Source organism: Phocoena sinus, chromosome 1 (genome assembly GCF_008692025.1).
Source record: "Phocoena sinus isolate mPhoSin1 chromosome 1, mPhoSin1.pri, whole genome shotgun sequence".
Taxonomy (NCBI): domain Eukaryota; kingdom Metazoa; phylum Chordata; class Mammalia; order Artiodactyla; family Phocoenidae; genus Phocoena; species Phocoena sinus.
In genome coordinates this window covers 159,059,321-159,079,719 of record NC_045763.1, presented here as the reverse complement: position 1 = coordinate 159,079,719, position 20,399 = coordinate 159,059,321, and the positions used below count along the sequence as shown (strand labels likewise).

General features: G+C 38.3%; 1 protein-coding gene across 1 annotated transcript in view; it reads right to left on the bottom strand.

Moving 5' to 3' along the window:
* The window catches only part of CATSPERE (catsper channel auxiliary subunit epsilon), a 261,504-nt gene that overhangs the window by 214,734 nt on the left and 26,371 nt on the right, over nucleotides 1–20,399 (bottom strand). The window contains exons 3-5 of the mRNA XM_032606338.1: nucleotides 18,238–18,311; nucleotides 17,869–17,938; nucleotides 1,279–1,349 (exon numbers count right to left, since the gene is read on the bottom strand). Of these exons, the coding sequence (XP_032462229.1) occupies nucleotides 1,279–1,349; nucleotides 17,869–17,938; nucleotides 18,238–18,311 (215 nt within the window). The remainder of the gene's footprint in view (nucleotides 1–1,278; nucleotides 1,350–17,868; nucleotides 17,939–18,237; nucleotides 18,312–20,399) is intronic.

Below are 20,399 nucleotides of genomic sequence, written 5' to 3'. Positions count from 1 at the left end.
CAATTCAATGGTTACACATAAACTACAGAGCCATCTGACTTAAAGGGACCATGTAAACCAGGACAGTGAAATTATCGGCAACAATTATGCTTTACTGAAGACACAAGTATTCTGATAGGTTCTGTTTGGGTCATATGGCCATCCTCACCTAATTGCTGTGGCCAATGAAATGTGGGGTTGTGGAGGTAGTATCACATAAATCACATGAAATTAATAATTTCACCACAGAATAGGGGAGGGATGGTTCCCTCAAAGGAAGGGATATTAAGTACATAAAAAGAATTAGGTACATTATAGTCATCTGGAGAGCAGGGACCACATAAGACAGTTCTTTTTATTCTACACAGTATTTAGGATATGCTTGAACTATGATACCAAAAACAAAACAAAACAAAACAAAACTCTGACTCATTGATGCATTTTACTTATTGATTTTATAATGCGATTAACTATTTTTTCTTGTACCAGTTTTTCCTTCTTAGTTATATTCATTCACCATCATGTTAAAGAGTTTGAAGTGCTATCTAAGAAAACGAGAGTACTTTTGGAATATAATGTATACAATGGAAACCAAAGAAGCCTGTAATCTGAAAAACCAGAGTCAATTTCCAATGCTATCTTTTTTTTTTTTAATTTAATTTATTTATTTATGGTTGTGTTGGCTCTTCGTTTCTGTGCGAGGGCTTTCTCCAGTTGCAGCAAGTGGGGGCCACTCTTCATAGTGGTGCGCGGGCCTCTCACTATCGCAGCCTCTCTTGTTGCGGAGCACAGGCTCCAGATGCACAGGCTCAGTAATTATGGCTCACGGGGCTAGTTGCTCCGCGGTATGTGGGATCTTCCCAGACCAGGGCTCGAACCCGTGTCCCCTGCATTGGCAGGCAGATTCTCAACCACTGCACCACCAGAGAAGCCCTCCAATGCTATCTTTTAGTAGCTGCATATTTTTTCCAAATTATTTAACCTATCCAAGCTTACATTTCCTCATTTATAATAAAGATAGTAATACTTACATTTAACTGGTAATTATGAAAACTGACATAGCTAATTTACATAAAGTATGACCATGTAGAAGCAGTATTTGTTCAAATAGTGGTTGATATTGTTATATTTACTGTTTGTTCTTCACTATTAGTTGGGCATTATTTGGGTACATTTGAGGATATCTTGATTGGTGAATAAAAGCTTATATGGAAACTATAATGCAGATAATCAATTTGTGGTTAACTAAAGCTAAATACTCTTAAAACGCATTAATTACCTTTCTTCTGCATTACTTACATAACCTTATAATACCACAGAAAGCAAGTATGAGAACTGTCCACAGATAAATAGCGTTCTTCTTCTAAATCCTAAAAGAAAATGCAAAAGAAACTATGATAAATTTAGATGACTGATTGCTTCTATTATATTTGTCTTTGTGAAATTATATATATACATCTTTTCTGTATATTTTGCCCCCAGTTCCTAATATCTGGTCTTTGACTTGGTTACTGACACCTAGCTCCTAACACTTTTTAATTTCCTGAGTAATAGGAACGTCTGGCACAGAGCCCCTAAATTCCTTTTGTTCTAATGAGTTAACTCGGTGGGCTCCTGGCTGGGAACTGATCACTAGAGAAACCAACCCATGGTTAAAAGCTTGGAACTTTTGGCTCAGCCTCCCATTCTCAGCTCAGCCTCGCATTCTCAGCTCAGCCTCCCCCCATTATCTGGATAGTGGAGAAGGGCTGGAAAATGAGTCAATAATCAATCATGCCTACTTGATGAAGTCTCCATAAAAATCCTTAAAGTATGAGAGTAAGAGAGCTTCCAGGTTGGTGGACACATCCACATGCCAGCAGGTGATGTACCCAACTGCACAATGACAGAAGTTCCTGTACTCAGAACCCTTCTGGACCTTGCCCTATGTACTCCTTGACCTTGTTGTTCATCTGGATCCTTTTACCATATTCTTTATTTTAACCAGTAAATGTGTTTCCCTGAGTTCTGTGAGTTGTTTAGCAAATTACTGAAATTGAGGAGAAAGTTATGGGAACCTGGATTTATCACCAGTCAGTCAGCAATTGGCAACTGAAGTGGGTGAAGTCTTGTGGGACTGAGCCCTTAACTTGTGGGATGTGACATTAACTCCAGGTAGATATTGTTGGAACTTTGAATGGTAGTACCCCTAGCTAATATAGGAGAATTGGTCAATGTTGAACTCCCCCCCACCACCAATATCTGGACACAGAAGTGTTCTCTGCAACTGTACAAAGGAAAACAGCGAATTTTCCTCGAAAGTATTCCTCAATGAAACACAACTAATTAATTTTCTTGTTTAATTGTTCTCAACAAGGGATGAAATTGCTTGCAAAGAAATGTTTGGCAATGCTTGGAGACATTCTTTGGTTGTTATAACTGAGGCCTTTTGAGTGCATTTCAAAAGTCACACATACCTCCTTAAAGGCTGTAAGGTCTGATAGCACTATATATAAATGACAAATATATTCCTATATATACATGTATTAGTGTGTACATATTTTTTATATAACATTACACATTTATGTGGACTTCCAACACATAACAAAAGGGAGAGAAATCCTTTACTTCCTCAGGAATTGTGTTCATGAAACTGGGAAACACACAAACTCAAAAAGCCAAATTCAAATATTTTTCAATCTACAGGGATTGAAATGTGAATTACTATATACATCTGGCCTCTCCCACTTCACCCTGTCTATTTGTTTCCTGAAACTACAGGTTACTAAGTAAAAGGAAAGCAACAGAACTTAGAGAAACACTTTACTCGTAGGGAAAAAAAAAAAGTGAAAAGAAGGCACAAGCCCCAGAGTAAAGGCAGGACTTGTCACATGAAGTCTCTACGCAGCAATGGCTTTAGATACACTTATGTGGGAACATCAACTATAAGGTGTGTGGCCAGTACTTTGTTATGAACTAGTACAGTGCCATTGCTTTAAAATTACTTATTGTTAGGGGCGGAGTGAAGATGGCGGAGTAGGAGGACACATCCACTAGGTGCTGGTGAAGGACCTCAGACACCAAAGGGGACAGGAGGAATCCCCATGCCACCAGGTAGGACACAGGAAGGAAGGAGAGGGGGTAAGAAAAGTTGGAGGTAGGATGGGACTGGCACTCCTGAGGGAGGCTGGGGGAGGGGAGAGGTTCCTACACTCAGAGGGGTCCACTCATGGCGTGGGGATTGATTGGGATGGAGAGGGACCTTCTGGGGATTGGGGGATCAGAGGGGAACATGGTCAGCATCTCCCCTGCCACTTGAGCCCCGGCAAGCCTCCTGGGGTTCTGGGCCTGAATCCATCCCCGGCCCCCTCTGGCCGGTCAGATCCTGGGCCTAAGCACCCCCGCTGAGGCCTCTTCCAGCCGCACGGGTCCTGGACCTAACCCCCACCCCTCAACTAAGGGCTTTTCTGGCTGCACAGGTCCAAGGTCTAAGCCCTACGGCCTGCTAAGGCCTTTCCTGGCCGCGCAGGTCCTGGGCCTGAGCCCCACAGCCCCCAGGCCTCCTCCAGCCTTTTAAAAAAAAATTCTTACCTTTTAATCTTATTTTTTATTTTATTTTTTCATTTTTAAAATTTTATATAAATATATTTTTGCTGTTGTGGTTCTGTTTGGTTTTGTTGTGGTGATTTCATTTTTATTTTTTCTATTGTATTTTTAATTTTTCTAATTTTATTTTTTCTTTATTGTTATTGTTCTGCTCTTTTTTTTTTTTTTTTTTTTGCCACACTGTGTAGCTTGCAGGGTCTTGCCTGAGCTCCTGTGGTGGGTGTGTGGAGTCCAAAACACTGGAGTAACAGAGAAGCTCAGATCCCAAGGAATGTTAATTGGTGTAAACTCTCCCAGAGGTCCTCATCTCAGAACCAACATCCAGCTCCAACCAACTGCCTGCACACTCCAGTGCTGGATGCTTCAGGCCGAACAACCAGCACAACAGGAACACAGTCCCACAAATCAAAAAGAACGAGATGACAAAAAAAATGTGTTACAGATGAAGGAGCAAGGTAAAAACCTGTAAGACCAAATAAATGAAGAGCAAATAGGCAACCTACCTGAAAAATAATCCAGAGTAATGATAGTATAGATGATCCAAAATCTTGGAAATAGAATGGAGGTATGGATTGAGAAAATACAAGAAATGTGTAACAAGGACCTAGAAGAACTAAAGCACAAACAAACAGTGATGAACAACACAATAACTGAAATGAAAAATACTCTAGAAGGAATCAGTACCAGAATAACTGAGGCAGAAGAATGGATAAGTAACCTGGAAGATAGAATGGTGGAAATAACTGCTGAAGAGCAGCATAAAGAAAATGAATGAAAAAAAATGAGGACAGTCTCAGGGACCTCTAGGACAACATTAAATGCACCAATATTCGAATTATAGTGGTCCTAGAAGAAGAAGAGAAAGAGAAAGGGTCTGAGAAAATATCTGAAGAGATTAGAGTCAAAAACTTTCCTAAAATGGGAAAAGAAATAGTCACCCAAGTCCAGGAATTGCAGAGTCCATACAGGATAAACGCAAGGAGAAACACACCAACACATATTAATCAAACTAAGAAATATTAAATTCAAAGAAAAAAATATTAAAAGCAGCAAGGGAGGGGGGGACCTTGAAGATGGCGGAAGAGTAAGACGCGGAGATCGCCTTCCTCCCCACGGATACACCAGAAATACATCCACACGTGGAACAACTCCTACAGAACTCCTACTGAAGGCTGGCAGAAGACCTCAGACCTCCCAAAAGGCAAGAAACTCCCCACGTAACTGGGTAGGGCAAAAGAAAAAACAGAGACAAAAGAATAAGGACGGCACCTGCACCAGTGGGAGGGAGCTGTGAAGGAGGAAAAGTTTCCACACACTAGGAAGCCCCTCCGCGGGCGGAGACTGCGGGAGGCAGAGGGGGGAGTTTCGGGACCGCGGAGTAGTGCACAGCGACGGGTGCGGAGGGCAAAGCGGGGAGATTCCTGCACAGACGATCGGTGCTGACCGGCACTCACCAGCCCGAGTGGCTTGTCTGCTCACCCGCCGGGGCGGGCGGGGCTGCGAGCTGAGGCTCGGGTTTTGGTTTTGGACGGAGCTCAGGGAGAGGACTGGGGTTGGCGGCTTGAACATAGCCTGAAGGGGTTAGTGCACCACGACTAGCCGGGAGGGAGTTCGGGGAAAAGCCTGCACCTGCCGAAGAGGCAAGAGACTTTTTCTTCCCTCTTTGTTTCCTGGTGCGCGAGGAGAGGGGTTTAAGAGCGCTGCTTAAAGGATCTCCAGAGAAGGGCGCGAGCCGCGGCTAAAAGCGCGAACCCCAGAGACGGGCGCGAGCCGCGGCTGAGGGCGCGAGCCCCAGAGACGGGCGCGAGCCGCGGCTGAAAGCGCAAACCCCAGAGACGGGCGCGAGCCGCGGCTAAAACCGCGGACCCCAGAGACGGGCGGGAGACGCTAAGGCTGCTGCTGCCGCCACCAAGGGCCTGTGTGCGAGCACAGGTCACTCTCCACACCCCTCTTCCGCGGAGCCTGTGCAGCCCGCCACTGCCAGGTTCCCGGGATCCAGGGACAACTTCCCCGGGAGTACGCACGGCGGGTCTCAGGCTGGTGCAACATCACGCCGGCCTCTGCCGCAACGTCACGCTGCCTCTGCAGCTGCAGGCCCGCCCCGCACGTAGTGCCCCTCCTACCCCCATCCCCCAACCCCCGGCCTGAGTGAGCCGGAGGCCCCGAATCAGCGGCTCCTTTAACCCCGTCCTGTCTGAGCGAAAGAACAGACGCCCTCCAGCGACCTACACGCAGAGGCAGGGCCAAATCCAAAGCTGAGCTCCTGTGAGCTGTGAGAACAAAGAAGAGAAAGGGAAATCTCTCCCAGCAGCCACAGAAGCAGCGGATTAAAGCTCCACAATCAACTTGATATACCCTGCATCTGTGGAATACCTGAATAGACAAGGAATGATCCCAAATTGAAGAGGTGGAATTTAGGAGCGAGATCTATGATTTTTTTCCCTTTTCCTCTTTTTGTGAATGTGTACGTGTATGCTTCTGTGTGAGATCCTGTCTGTATACTCTTGCTTCCACCATTTGTCCTAGGGCTCTATCCGTCCATGACTTTTTTTTAAAAATTCTTTTTCTTAATAATTAAGTTTAATTGTGATAACTTTATTATACTTTACCTTCGTTCTTTCTTTCTTTCCTTCCTTCCTTCCCTCCTTTAGACAACGAATCACCCCAAATTGAGGAGGTGGTCTCAGGGAGCAGGATTTATGATTTTTCCCCCTTTACCTCTTTTTGTGAAGGTGTATGTGTATGCTTCTGTGTAAGATTTTCTCTGTATAGCTTTGCTTCCAACATTTGTCCTAAGGTTCTATCCGTCCCTTTTTTTTTTTTCTAAATATTTTTTAATTCAATAACTATATTATACTTTATTTTATTTTTACTGTATCATCTTTCTTTCTGTCTTTTTTCCTTCTTTCCCTCCTTCCTTCCTTCCTCCCTCCCTCCCTCCCTCCCTCCTTTCTTTCCTTCTTTGCTTCTTTCTTCCCTCCTTCCTTTCCTCCTTTCCTTCTTTCTTTACTCATACTTCTACTAATTCTCCCTACTTTTTCTCCCTTTTATTCTGAGCTGTGTGGGTGAAAGGCTCTTGGTGCTCCAGCCAGGAGTCAGGGCTCTGCCTCTGAGGTAGGAGAGCCAACTTCAGGACACTGGTCAACAAGAGACCTCCCAGCTCCACATAATATTAAACGGTGGAAATCTCCCAGAGACCTCCATCTTAACACCAGCACCCAGCTTCACTCAACGACCAGCAAGCCACAGTGCTGGACAACCTATGCCAAACAACTAGCAAAACAGGAACACAACACCACCCATTAGCAGAGAGGCTGCCTAAAATCATAATAAGGCCACAGACACCCCAAAACACACCACCAGACGTGAACCTGCCCACTAGAGAGACAAGATCCAGCCTCATCCAGCACAACACAGGCACTAGTCCCCTCCACCAGGAAGCCTACACAACCCACTGAAACAACCTTAGCCACTGGAGACAGACATCAAAAACAACGGGAACTACGAACGTGCAGCCTGCAAAAAGGAGACCCCAAACACAGTAAGATAAGCAAAATGAGAAGACAGAAAAACACACAGCAGATGAAGGAGCAAGATAAAAACCCACCAGACCTAACAAATGAAGAGGAAATAGGCAATCTACCTGAAAAAGAATTCAGAATAATGATAGTAAGGATGATCCGAAATCTTGGAAGTAGAATGGACAAAATGCAAGAAACAGTTAACAAGGACCTACAAGAACTAAAGATGAAACAAGCAACGATGAACAATGCAATAAATGAAATTAAAATCACTCTAGATAGGATCAATAGCAGAATAACGGATAAGTGACCTGGAAGATAAAGTAGTGGAAATAACTACTGCAGAGCAGAATAAAGAAAAAAGAATGAAAAGAACTGAGGACAGTCTCAGAGACCTCTGGGACAACATGAAACGCACCAACATTCGAATTATAGGGGTTCCAGAAGAAGAAGAAAGAAAGAAAGGGACTGAGAAAATATTTGAAGAGATTATAGTTGAAAACTTCCCTAATATGGGAAAGGAAATAGTTAATCAAGTCCAGGAAGCACAGAGGGTCCCATACAGGATAAATACAAGGAGAAACACGCCAAGACACATATTAATCAAACTGTCAAAAATTAAATACAAAGAAAGCATATTAAAAGCAGCAAGGGAAAAACAACAAATAACACACAAGGGAATCCCCATAAGGTTAACAGCTGATCTCTCAGCAGAAACCCTACAAGCCAGAAGGGAGTGGCAGGACATACTGAAAGTGATGAAGGAGAATAGCCTGCAACCAAGACTACTCTACCCAGCAAGGATCTCATTCACATTTGATGGAGAAATTAAAACCTTTACAGACAAGCAAAAGCTGAGAGAGTTCAGCACCACCAAACCAGCTTTACAACAAATGCTAAAGGAACTTCTCTAGACAAGAAACACAAGAGAAGGAAATGACCTATAGTAGCGAACCCAAAACAATATATAAAATGGAAATAGGAACATATATATCGATAATTACCTTAAATGTAAATGGACTAAATGCTCCCACCAAAAGACACAGATTGGCTGAATGGATACAAAAACAAGACCCTTATATATGCTGTCTACAAGAGACCCACTTCAGAACTAGAGACACATACAGACTGAAAGTAAGGGGATGGAAAAAGATATTCCATGCAAATGGAAACCAAAAGAAAGCTGGAGTAGCAATTCTCATATCAGACAAAATAGACTTTAAAATAAGGACTATTAAAAGGGACAAAGAAGGACACTACATAATGATCAAGGGATCGATCCAAGAAGAAGATATAACAATTGTAAATATTTATGCACCCAACATAGGAGCACCTCAATACATAAGGCAAATACTAACAACCATAAAAGGGGAGATCGACAGTAACACATTCATAGTAGGGGACTTTAACACCCCACTTTCACCCATGGACAGATCATCCAAAATGAAAATAAATAAGGAAACACAAGCTATAAATGATACATTAAACAAGATGGACTTAATTGATATTTATAGGACACTCCATCCAAAAACAACAGAATACACATTTTTCTCAAGTGCTCATGGAATATTTTCCAGGATAGATCATATCTTGGGTCACAAATCAAGCCTTGGTAAATTTAAGAAAACTGAAATTGTATCAAGTATCTTTTCCGACCACAACGCCATGAGACTAGATATCAATTACAGGAAAAGATCTGTAAAAAATACAAACACATGGAGGCTAAACAATACACTACTTAATAATGAAGTGATCACTGAAGAAATCAAAGGGGAAATCAAAAAATACCTAGAAACAAATGACAATGGAGACACAACGACCCAAAACCTATGGGATGCAGCAAAAGCAGTTCTAAGGGGGAAGTTTATAGCAATACAAGCCCACCTTAAGAAGCAGGAAACATCTCGAATAAACAACCTAACCTTGCACCTCAAGCAATTAGAGAAAGAAGAACAAAAAAACCCCAAAGCTAGCAGAAGGAAAGAAATCATAAAAATCAGATCAGAAATAAATGAAAAAGAAATGAAGGAAACAATAGCAAAGATCAATAAAACAAAAAGCTGGTTCTTTGAGAAGATAAACAAAATAGATAAACCACTAGCCAGACTCATCAAGAAAAAAAGGGAGAAGACTCAAATCAATAGAATTAGAAATGAAAAAGGAGAAGTAACAACTGACACTGCAGAAATAAAAAAAATCATGAGAGATTACTACAAGCAACTCTATGCCAATAAAATGGACAATCTGGAAGAAATGGACAAATTCTTAGAAATGCACAACCTGCCAAGACTGAATCAGGAAGAAATAGAAAATATGAACAGACCAATCACAAGCACTGAAATTGAAACTGTGATTAAAAACCTTCCAACAAACAAAAGCCCAGGACCAGATGGCTTCACAGGTGAATTCTATCAAACGTTTAGAGAAGAGCTAACACCTATCCTTCTCAAACTCTTCCAAAATATAGCAGAGGGAGGAACACTCCCAAATTCCTTCTACGAAGCCACCATCACCTTGATACCAAAACCAGACAAGGATGTCACAAAGAAAGAAAACTACAGGCCAATATCACTGATGAACATAGATGCAAAAATCCTCAACAAAATACTAGCAAACAGAATCCAACAGCACATTAAAAGGATCATACACCATGATCAAGTGGGGTTTATTCCAGGAATGCAAGGATTCTTCAATATATGCAAATCTATCAATGTGATAAACCATATTAACAAATTGAAGGAGAAAAACCATATGATCATCTCAATAGATGCAGAGAAAGCTTTCGACAAAATTCAACACCCATTTATGATAAAAACCCTCCAGAAAGTAGGCATAGAGGGAACTTTCCTAAACATAATAAAAGCCATATATGACAAGCCCACAGCAAACATCATCCTCAATGGTGAAAAACTAAAAGCATTTCCACTAAGATCAGGAACAAGACAAGGTTGCCCACTCTCACCACTCTTATTCAACATAGTTTTGGAAGTTTTAGCCACAGCAATCAGAGAAGAAAAGGAAGTAAAAGGAATCCAAATCGGAAAAGAAGAAGTAAAGCTGTCACTGTTTGCAGATGACATGATACTATACATAGAGAATCCTAAAGATGCTACCAGAAAACTACTAGAGCTAATCAATGAATTTGGTAAAGTAGCAGGATACAAAATTAATGCACAGAAATCTCTGGCATTCCTATATACTAATGATGAAAAATCTGAAAGTGAAATCAAGAAAACACTCCCATTTACCATTGCAACAAAAAGAATAAAATATCTAGGAATAAACCTACCTAAGGATACGAAAGACCTGTATGCAGAAAATTATAAGACACTGATGAAAGAAATTAGAGATGATACAAATAGATGGAGAGATATACCATGTTCTTGGATGGGAAGAATCAATATTGTGAAAATGACTCTACTACCCAAAGCAATCTACAGATTCAATGCAATCCCTATCAAACTACCACTGGCATTTTTCACAGAACTAGAACAAAAAATTTCGCAATTTGTATGGAAACACAAAAGACCCCGAATAGCCAAAGCAATCTTGAGAACGAAAAAAGGAGCTGGAGGAATAAGGCTCCCTGACTTCAGACTATATTACAAAGCAATAGTAATCAAGACAGTATGGTACTGGCACAAAAACAGAAAGATAGATCAGTGGAACAGGATAGAAAGCCCAGAGATAAACCCACGCACATATGGACACCTTATCTTTGATAAAGGAGGCAGGAATGTACAGTGGAGAAAGGACAGCCTCTTCAATAAATGGTGCTGGGAAAACTGGACAGGTACATGTAAAAGTATGAGATTAGATCACTCCCTAACACCATACACAAAAATAAGCTCAAAATGGATTAAAGACCTAAATGTAAGGCCAGAAACTATCAAACTCTTAGAAGAAAACATAGGAAGAACACTCTATGACATAAATCACAGCAAGATCCTTTCTGACCCACCTCCTAGAGTAATGGAAATAAAAACAAAAATAAACAAATGGGACCTAATGAAACTTCAAAGCTTTTGCACAGCAAAGGAAACCATAACCAAGACCAAAAGACAACCCTCAGAATGGGAGAAAACATTTGCAAATGAAGCAACTGACAAAGGATTAATCTCCAAAATTTACAAGCAGCTCATGCAGCTCAATAACAAAAAAACAAACAACCCCATCCAAAAATGGGCAGAAGACCTAAATAGACATTTCTCCAAAGAAGATATACAGAATGCCAACAAACACATGAAAGAATGCTCAACATCATTAATCATTAGAGAAATGCAAATCAAAACTACAATGAGATATCATCTCACACCAGTCAGAATGGCCATCATCAAAAAATCTAGAAACAATAAATGCTGGAGAGGGTGTGGAGAAAAGGGGACACTCTTGCACTGCTGGTGGGAATGTGAATTGGTTCAGCCACTATGGAGAACAGTATGGAAGTTCCTTTAAAAACTACAAATAGAATTACCATATGACCCAGCAATCCCACTACTGGGCATATACCCTGAGAAAACCAAAATTCAAAAAGAGTCATGTACCAAAATGTTCATTGCAGCTCTATTTACAATAGCCAGGACATGGAAACAACCTAAGCGCCCATCATCGGATGAATGGATAAAGAAGATGTGGCACATATACACAATGGAATATTACTCAGCCTTAAAAAGAAATGAAATTGAGCTATTTGTAATGAGATGGATAGACCTAGAGTCTGTCATACAGAGTGAAGTAAGTCAGAAAGAAAAAGACAAATACCGTATGCTAACACATATATATGGAATTTAAGGGAAAAAAATGTCATGAAGAACCTAGGGGTAAGATAGGAATAAAGACACAGACCTACTGGAGAACGGACTTGAGGGTATGGGGAGGGGGAGGGGTGAGTTTTGACAGGGCGAGAGAGAGTCATGGACATATACACACTAACAAACGTAGTAAGGTAGATAGCTGGGGGGAAGCAGCCGCAAGGCACAGGGATATTAGCTCGGTGCTTTGTGACAGCCTGGAAGGGTGGGATGGGGAGAGTGGGAGGGAGGGAGACGCAAGAGGGAAGACATATGGGAACATATGTATATGTATAGCTGATTCACTTTGTTATAAAGCAGAAACTAACACACCATTGTAAAGCAATTATACCCCAATAAAGATGTTAAAAAAAATAAAATAAAATAAAATAAAAAAAATAAAAAAAAAAAAAAAAGCAGCAAGGGAGAAGCAACAAATAGCATACAAGGAAATCCCCATAAAGTTATCAGCTGATTTTACAGCAGAAAGTCTGCAGACCAAAAGGGAGTGGCAGGATACGTTTAAAGTGGTGAAAGGGAAAAACCTACAACCAAGATTACTCCACCCAGCAAGGATCTCATTCACATTCAACAGAGAAATCAAAAGCTTTACAGATAAGCAAAAGCTAAGAGAATTCAGCACCACCAAACAAGCTTTAAAACAAATGCTAAAGAAACTTCTCTAGGCGGGAAACACAAGAGAAGAAAAAGACCTGCAAAAACAAATGCAAAACAATTAAGAATATGGTAATAGGAACATACATATCGATAATTACCTTGAATGTAAATGGATTAAATGCTCCAACCAAAAGACCCAGAATGGCTGAATGGATACAAAAACAAGACCCATGTATTTGCTGTCTACAAGAGACCCACTTCAGACCTAGGAACACATACAGACTGAAAGTGAGGGGATGGAAAAAGATATTCCATGCAAATGAAAATTGAAAGAAAGCTGGAGTGGCAATACTCATATCAGATAAAATAATCTTTAAAATAAAGACTGTTACAAGAAACAGGGAAGGACACTACATAATGATCAAGGGATCAATCCAAGAAGAAGATATAACAATTATAAACATTTATGCACCCATCATAGGAACACCTCAATACATAAGGCAAATGCTAACAGCCATAAAAGGGGAAATCAACAGCAACACAATAATAGTGGGGACTTTAACACCCCACTTACACCAATGGACAGATCATCCAAACAAAATAAATAAAGAAACACAAGCTTTAAATGACACAATAGACCAGATAGATTTCATTGATATTTATAGGACGTTCCACCACAAAGCAGCAGAATACACTTTCGTCTCAAGTGTATACGGAACATTCTCCAGGATAGATCACATCTTAGTTCACAAATCAAGCCTCGGTAAATTTATGACAATTGAAATTATATCAAGCATCCTTTACAAACACAACTCTATGAGATTAGAAATCAATTACAGTAAAAAACTGTAAAAAACATAAACACATGGAGGTTAAACATTACGCTACTAAATAACCAAGAAATCACTGAAGAAATCAAAGAGGAAATTTAAAAATACATAGAAACAAATGACAGTGAAAACACAATGACCCAAAACCTGTGGAATTCAGCAAAAGCAGTTCTAAGAGGGAAGTTTATAGCAATTCAATCCCAACGCAGGAAACAAGAAAAATCTCAAATAAACAATCTAACCTTACACATAAAGCAACTAGAGAAAGAAGAAGAAGCACACACACAAAAAAACCCCCAAAGTTAGTAGAAGGAAAGAAATCATAAAGATCAGAGCAGAAATAAATGAAATAGAAATGAAGAAAACAATAGCAAAGATCAACAAAACTAAAAGTTGGTTCTTCGAGAAGAAAACAAAATTGATAAACCTAGCCAGACTCATCAAGAAAAAAGGGAGAGGATTCAAATCAATAAAATTAGAAATGAAAAAAGAGAAATTACAACTGACAGCACAGAAATACAAAGGACCATAAGAGACTACTACAGGCAACTATACGCGAAGAAAATGGACAACTGGAAGAAATGAACAAATTCTTAGAAAGGTACAAACTTTCAAGACCGAACCAGGAAGAAATAGGAAATATAAACAGACCAATCACAAATAGTGAAATTGAAACTGTAATTAAAAATCTTCCAACAGACAAAAATCCAGGACCAGATGGCTTCACAGGACAATTCTATCAAACATTTAGAGAAGAGCTAACACCTATCTTTCTGAAACTCTTCCAAAAGATTGAAGAGGGAGGAACACTCCCAAACTCATTCTATGAGGCCACCCTGATACCAAAACCAGATAAAGATGTCACAAAAAAAGAAAATTACAGACCAATATCACTGATGAACATGGATGCAAAAGTCCTCAACAAAATACTAGCAAACAGAATCCAACAACACATTAAAAATATCATACACCATGATCAAGTGGGATTTATCCCAGGGATGCAAGGATTCTTTAATATACACAAATCAATCAATGTGATACACCATATTAACAAATTAAAGAATTAAATGACTAATAATATAATTAAAGTTAATTTAAAAATTAAAGTTAATAATTAAATTATTGTCTCAATAGATGCAGGAAAAGCTTTTGACAAAATTCAACAACCATTTATGATAAAAACTCTCCAGAAAGTAGGCATAGAGGGAACCTACCTCAACATAAAAGGCCATATATGACAAAGCCACAACAAACATCATTCTCAATGGTAAAAAACTAAAACCATTTCCTCTAAGATCAGGAAAAAGACAAGGGTGCCCACTCTCACCACTATTATTCAACATAATTTTGGAAGTTCTAGCCATGGCAGTCAGAGAAGAAAAAGAAATAAAAGGAATCCAAATTGTAAAAAAAGAAGTAAAACTGTCACTGTTTGCAGATGACATGATAGTATACATGGAAAAATCCTAAAAATGCTACCAGAAAACTACTAGAGCTAATCAATGAATCTGGTAAAGTAGCAGGATACAAAATTAATGTACAGAAATCTCTTGAATTCCTATACACTAACAATGAAAAATCTGAAAGAGAAATTAAAGAAACAATCCCAGTTACCACTGCAACAAAAAGAATAAAATACCTAGGAATAAACCTACCTAAGGAGGCAAAAGACCTGTACTCAGAAAACTATGAAACACTGATGAAAGAAATCAAAGATGACACGAACGTATGGAGAGACATACCATGTTCTTGGATTGGAAGAATCAACATTGTGAAAATGACTATACCACCCAAAGCAATCTACAGATTCAATGCAATCCCTATCAAATTAGCAATGTCATTTTTCACAGAATTAGATCAAAAAATTTTACAATTTATATGGAAACACAGAAGACCCTGAATTAGCCAAAACAAGTTTGAGAAAGAAAAACAGAGCTGGAGGAATCTGACTCCCTGGCTTCAGACTCTACTACAAAGCTACAGTCATCAAAAGAGTATGGTACTGGTACAAAAACAGAAATATAGATCAATGGAACAAACAGAAAGCCCAGAGATAAACCCATGCACCTGTGGTCACATAAGCTACAACAAAGGAGGCAAGAATACACAATGGAAAAAAGACAGTCTCTTCAATAAGTGGTGCTGGGAAAACAGGACAGCTACATGTGAAAGAATGAAATTAGAACAATCCCTAACACCACACACAAAAATGAACTTAAAATGGATTAAAGACCTAAATGTAAGACTGGACACTATAAAACTCTTAGAAGAAAACATAGGCAAAAACCCTCTTTGACATAAATCATGGCAAGATCTTTTTTGACCCACCTCCTAGAGTAATGAAAATAAAAACAAAAATAAACAAATGGGACCTAATGAAACTTAAAAGCTTCTGCACAGCAAAGTAAACCATAAACAAGATGAAATGACAGCCCTCAGAATGGGAGAAATATTTGCAAAGGAAGCAATGGATAAAGGATTAATCTCAAAAATATACAAACAGCTCATGCAGCTCAATATCAAAAAAACAAACAACCCAATCAAAAAATGGGTGGAAGATATAAATAGACATTTCTCCAAAGAAGACATACAGATGGCCAAGAGGCATGTGAAAAGATGCTCAACATCACTATTTACTAGAGAAATGCAAATCAAAACTATAATGAGGTACTGGTCACAATGTGCATCATCGAAAAATCTACAAACAGTAAATGCTGGAGAGGGTGTGGAGAAAAGGGAACCCTCTTGCACTGTTGGTGGGAATGTAAATTGATACAGCCACTATGGAGAACAGTATGGAGGTCCCTTAAAAAACTAAAAATAGAACTACCATATGACCCAGCAATCCCACTACTGGGCATATACCCTGAGAAAACCATAATTCAAAAAGTGTCCATACCACAATGTTCATTGCAGCACTGCTTACAATAGCCAGGACGTGGAAGCAACCTAAGTGTCCATTGACAGATGAATGGATAAAGAAGATGTGGTACATATATATAATGGACTATTACTCAGCCATAAAAAGAAACGAAATTGGGTCATTTGTAGAGATGTGGATGGACCTAGAGCCTGTCATACAGAGTGAAGTAAGGCAGAAAGAGAAAACCAAATATATATTAATGCATACATGTGGAATCTAGAAAAATGGTACAGATGAACCTATTTGCAGGGGAGGAATAGAGACGGAGACATAGAGAATGCACACGTGCACACGGGGGAGAAGAGGGGGTGGGATGAACTGGGAGATTTACATTGACATATATAAACTACTATGTGTAAAATAGATAGCTAGTGGGAACCTTCTGTATAGCACAGGGAGCTCAGCTCGGTGCTCTGTGATGACCTAGTTGGGTAGGATGGGTAGGAGGGAGGTCCAAGAAGGAGGGGATATATGTATACATATAGCTGATTCCCTTCGTCGTACAGCAGAAACTAACACAACATTGTAAAGCAATTATATTCCAATAAAAAATTCCTTATTATTATTGTTGACTAGAGAGGATTCAACATCACTCTTATTTATTTGCATTCACATAGCTTTCCTGAAATGAAGAAAATGTAGTGGAATGCAAATAAATCTGCTAGAAATGGCCCTTTAATTGTTGATATTGTCATAGGAGTATATGATCTGAGACCCATTTATCTGGGAGTACTGTTATCATTAAGGTGGTAACTGGGGCTTTAATATACTTATTAATAAAAAACCTAATGTAAAAATCATATATGGTGGTCCCCTCTTATCCATGGGGGATATATTCCAAGACCCCCAGTGGATGGTTGAAACTGCAGATAGTACCAAATCAACCCTATATATACTGTTTTTTACTGTACATACATACCTATGATAAAATTTAACTTGTAAATTAAGCACAGTAAGAGATTAACAACAACAATAATAAAGTAAAATAATTATATCAATATAATCTTTTTTCTTTCCTTATTTAGTCAAAAACTTTCACGTTTTCACTTAAAGGAAACACTTAATTGCTTCTCTTTGGCATATCTGAATTGCCAGAATCACTGTTCTTGCACTTTGGGGGCTATTATTGAGTAAAATAAGGGTTACCTTCACACAAGCATTGTGTTATCACAAAAATAGATCTGATAACTGGGACAGGTACTAAGTAACTAATGGGTAGGATATGCCAGACAAAGGAATGATTCATGTCCCAGGTAGGAGGAGTGGGATGGCATGATAATTCATCATGCTACTCAGAACAACTGCAATTTAAAGCTTGTGAATTGTTTATTTCTGGAATTTCCCATTTAAATTTTTTGGACCACAGTTGACCATGGGTAACTGAAAGCAAAGAAGGTGTAAGCATGGATAAGTGGGGAACTACTGTATCAGTTCATAACATAATTTGCTATGAGATACATCTAAAAATTAATGATATATTGACAATAATTTTAAAATACCTCTTATAGTTACAACTCAACTATTTAAAACAGGTTAAGTTAAAACATCAAAAATAAGGCAAAATAAAATGTAACAGGGATAATTATTTAAGATTTACTAATTTATCATTAAAATCAACTTACTGGGCCCGTAACAATTGGTTTTATAATCTGAATACCAGGAGAAGAACAACGTAGTTCTGTCTTGGGTGATCTAGAATTTAAAAGCAATGGGAAAGGAGAAATAACTATAGATGCATATGAGATTCCCCTACTATTTTTTTTTTCCCCTACTACTTTTTAAGCCTAAAAACTTCCATTCTTTGCTAATAAGAAAAATAAAAAAATATATAGCAATAGTTTACTTCTCTCCTATTTTCAAAGTGATTTTGTCTTTCTTTTCACATCTATTAATGAAAAGAAATTTACATTAAATCACAGCCTTGAATCTGAATGTCCACACTATATGAATGTTTTTTACGCATACATTGAGTTTCACAGCAAAAATCTTACCTTTTATTTTTTATAGAACAAGTTCCCGGCACACTCCACTCAGAAAATAATGTTCCTTCATACTCTAACTTAATCTGAAAAAGAAGGTAAAATAGCTCAAACAAAAATCTGCTCTAAAATTTTTTATCTCAGTGTTTAGATGTAGGGCTCAATTTTCTGAGTCATTATTTAAAGAGAGAATAACTAAAGTTCAATCCCTTTGAAATTGTACAAGTAAAGGAAAAATAACAATTTTTATGCGACACTTCAATAGTCTCCTCCCAACTATAAGATTTTTATTTTATTTTACTTCAAAAGTAATCTATTAAGTGTCTAGAAGGTGACACTTAAGGTGATACAATCATCATAAATTTCTTCAGTCGCATTTTCCTTATTTCTACTTTTTTTTCCTGCTTCCACATTCTTTCATTTATAAGCTCTTTCTTCCTGGAAGTATGCTCATACAATTTCTAACATTATCAGTCTTAGTCTCAACACTGGTCATCCTCTTCAGCCAGAGTTGGAGCCCAATTTCACCTCCTAATATTGTTACATAAAATTATGTACATATACATATGTATACAGTTTTATGTATATATACATATATAAATAGTTTCATTGGTTTTACTTGAATGGGGATTATAATACCAGCTATCTCATAGATTTGATGATATAGGATTAATGACAGTGTATAAGAAGATAAAAGAGAAAAGTTCACCAGAAGCTATGACACACCCTGTAGTATATAAAGCAAAATTTGATAGAATTAATTACTAGAAGATATTTTAAAAGTCACAAATATAGTGGTAGGCTTTAACACACTTTTTTCAAGCCATAGATTAAACCTGAAGAAAAGGTAGTTACGGTTGACCCTTGAACAACTCAGGGGTTAGGGGCACTGACACTCCACACAGTGGAAAATCTGCCTATAGTTTATAGTTAGCCTTTTATATATGCAGTTCTTCAGTATCAGTGGCTCCACATCCACAGGTTCAGTCAACCTTGGATTGTGTAGTACTTTAGTATTTACTATTGAAAAAAATCTTTGTATAAGTGGAACAGTTCAGCTCAAACCTATGTTGTTCAAGGGTCAACTCTGTGCATGTATGTGTGTGTATTTCTAAAATTAACCAATACAAATTATATTCTTTTCAATCTCACATAGAACATTTACCAAAATTGACCACATTTACAAAGGAAGTGTTAGCCAATCTCAAAGTATTATTATCACACATACTGTGCCTTTGATATTAATGAAATAAAATAATTAGAATTTCTCATAAAGTTAATCAGAAAAAATTTTAGGATATTTGTAATTTTTTTTAACATCTTTATTGGAGTATAATTGCTTTACAATGGTGTGTTGGTTTCTGCTTTATAACAAAGTGAATCAGTTATACATATGTCACTGGTAATTTGATAGGGATTGAATCAAATCTGTAGATTGCTTTGGGTAGTATGATCATTTCAACAATATAAATTCTTCCCATCCAAGAGCATGGGATATCTTTCCATTTCTTTGAATCATCGTCAATTAGCTTTACTAATGTTTTGTAGTTCTCAGCATATGTCTCTCATCTTCCTGGTGAGGTTTATTCCTAAGTATTTTATTTTTTTCACATGCTCTTAAAGGGGATTGCTTGTTTACATTCCCTTTCTGATATTTCACTGTTAGTATAAAGAAATGCAACTGATTTCTGTATGTTAATCTTGTATCCTGCTACCTTGCTGAATTTGTTTATCAGTTCCAGTAGTTTTTGTGTGGAGTCTTTAGGGGTTTCTATATATAGTATCATATCTGCATACCTCTTCCCTACCTATTTGAATAGCTTTTATTTCTTTTCCTTGTCTAACTGCTGTGACTAGGTCTTCCAATACTATATTGAATACAAATGGTAAGAGTGGGCATCTTTATCTTGCTCCAGATTTTAGTGGGAAGGCTTTCATCTTTTCACCATTGAGTATTATATTGGCTGTGGGTTTGTTATAAATAGCTTTTATTATATTGAGATATGTTCCCTCTATACTCACTTTTGTACGGGTTTTTATCATGAATGGATGTTGAATTTTATCAAATGCTTGTTCTGCACTACTGAGATGATCATGTGGTTTTTGTCTTTTCTTTTGTTGATGTGTTATGTCACATTGATTGATTTGTGTATGTTGAAACATACTTGTGACGC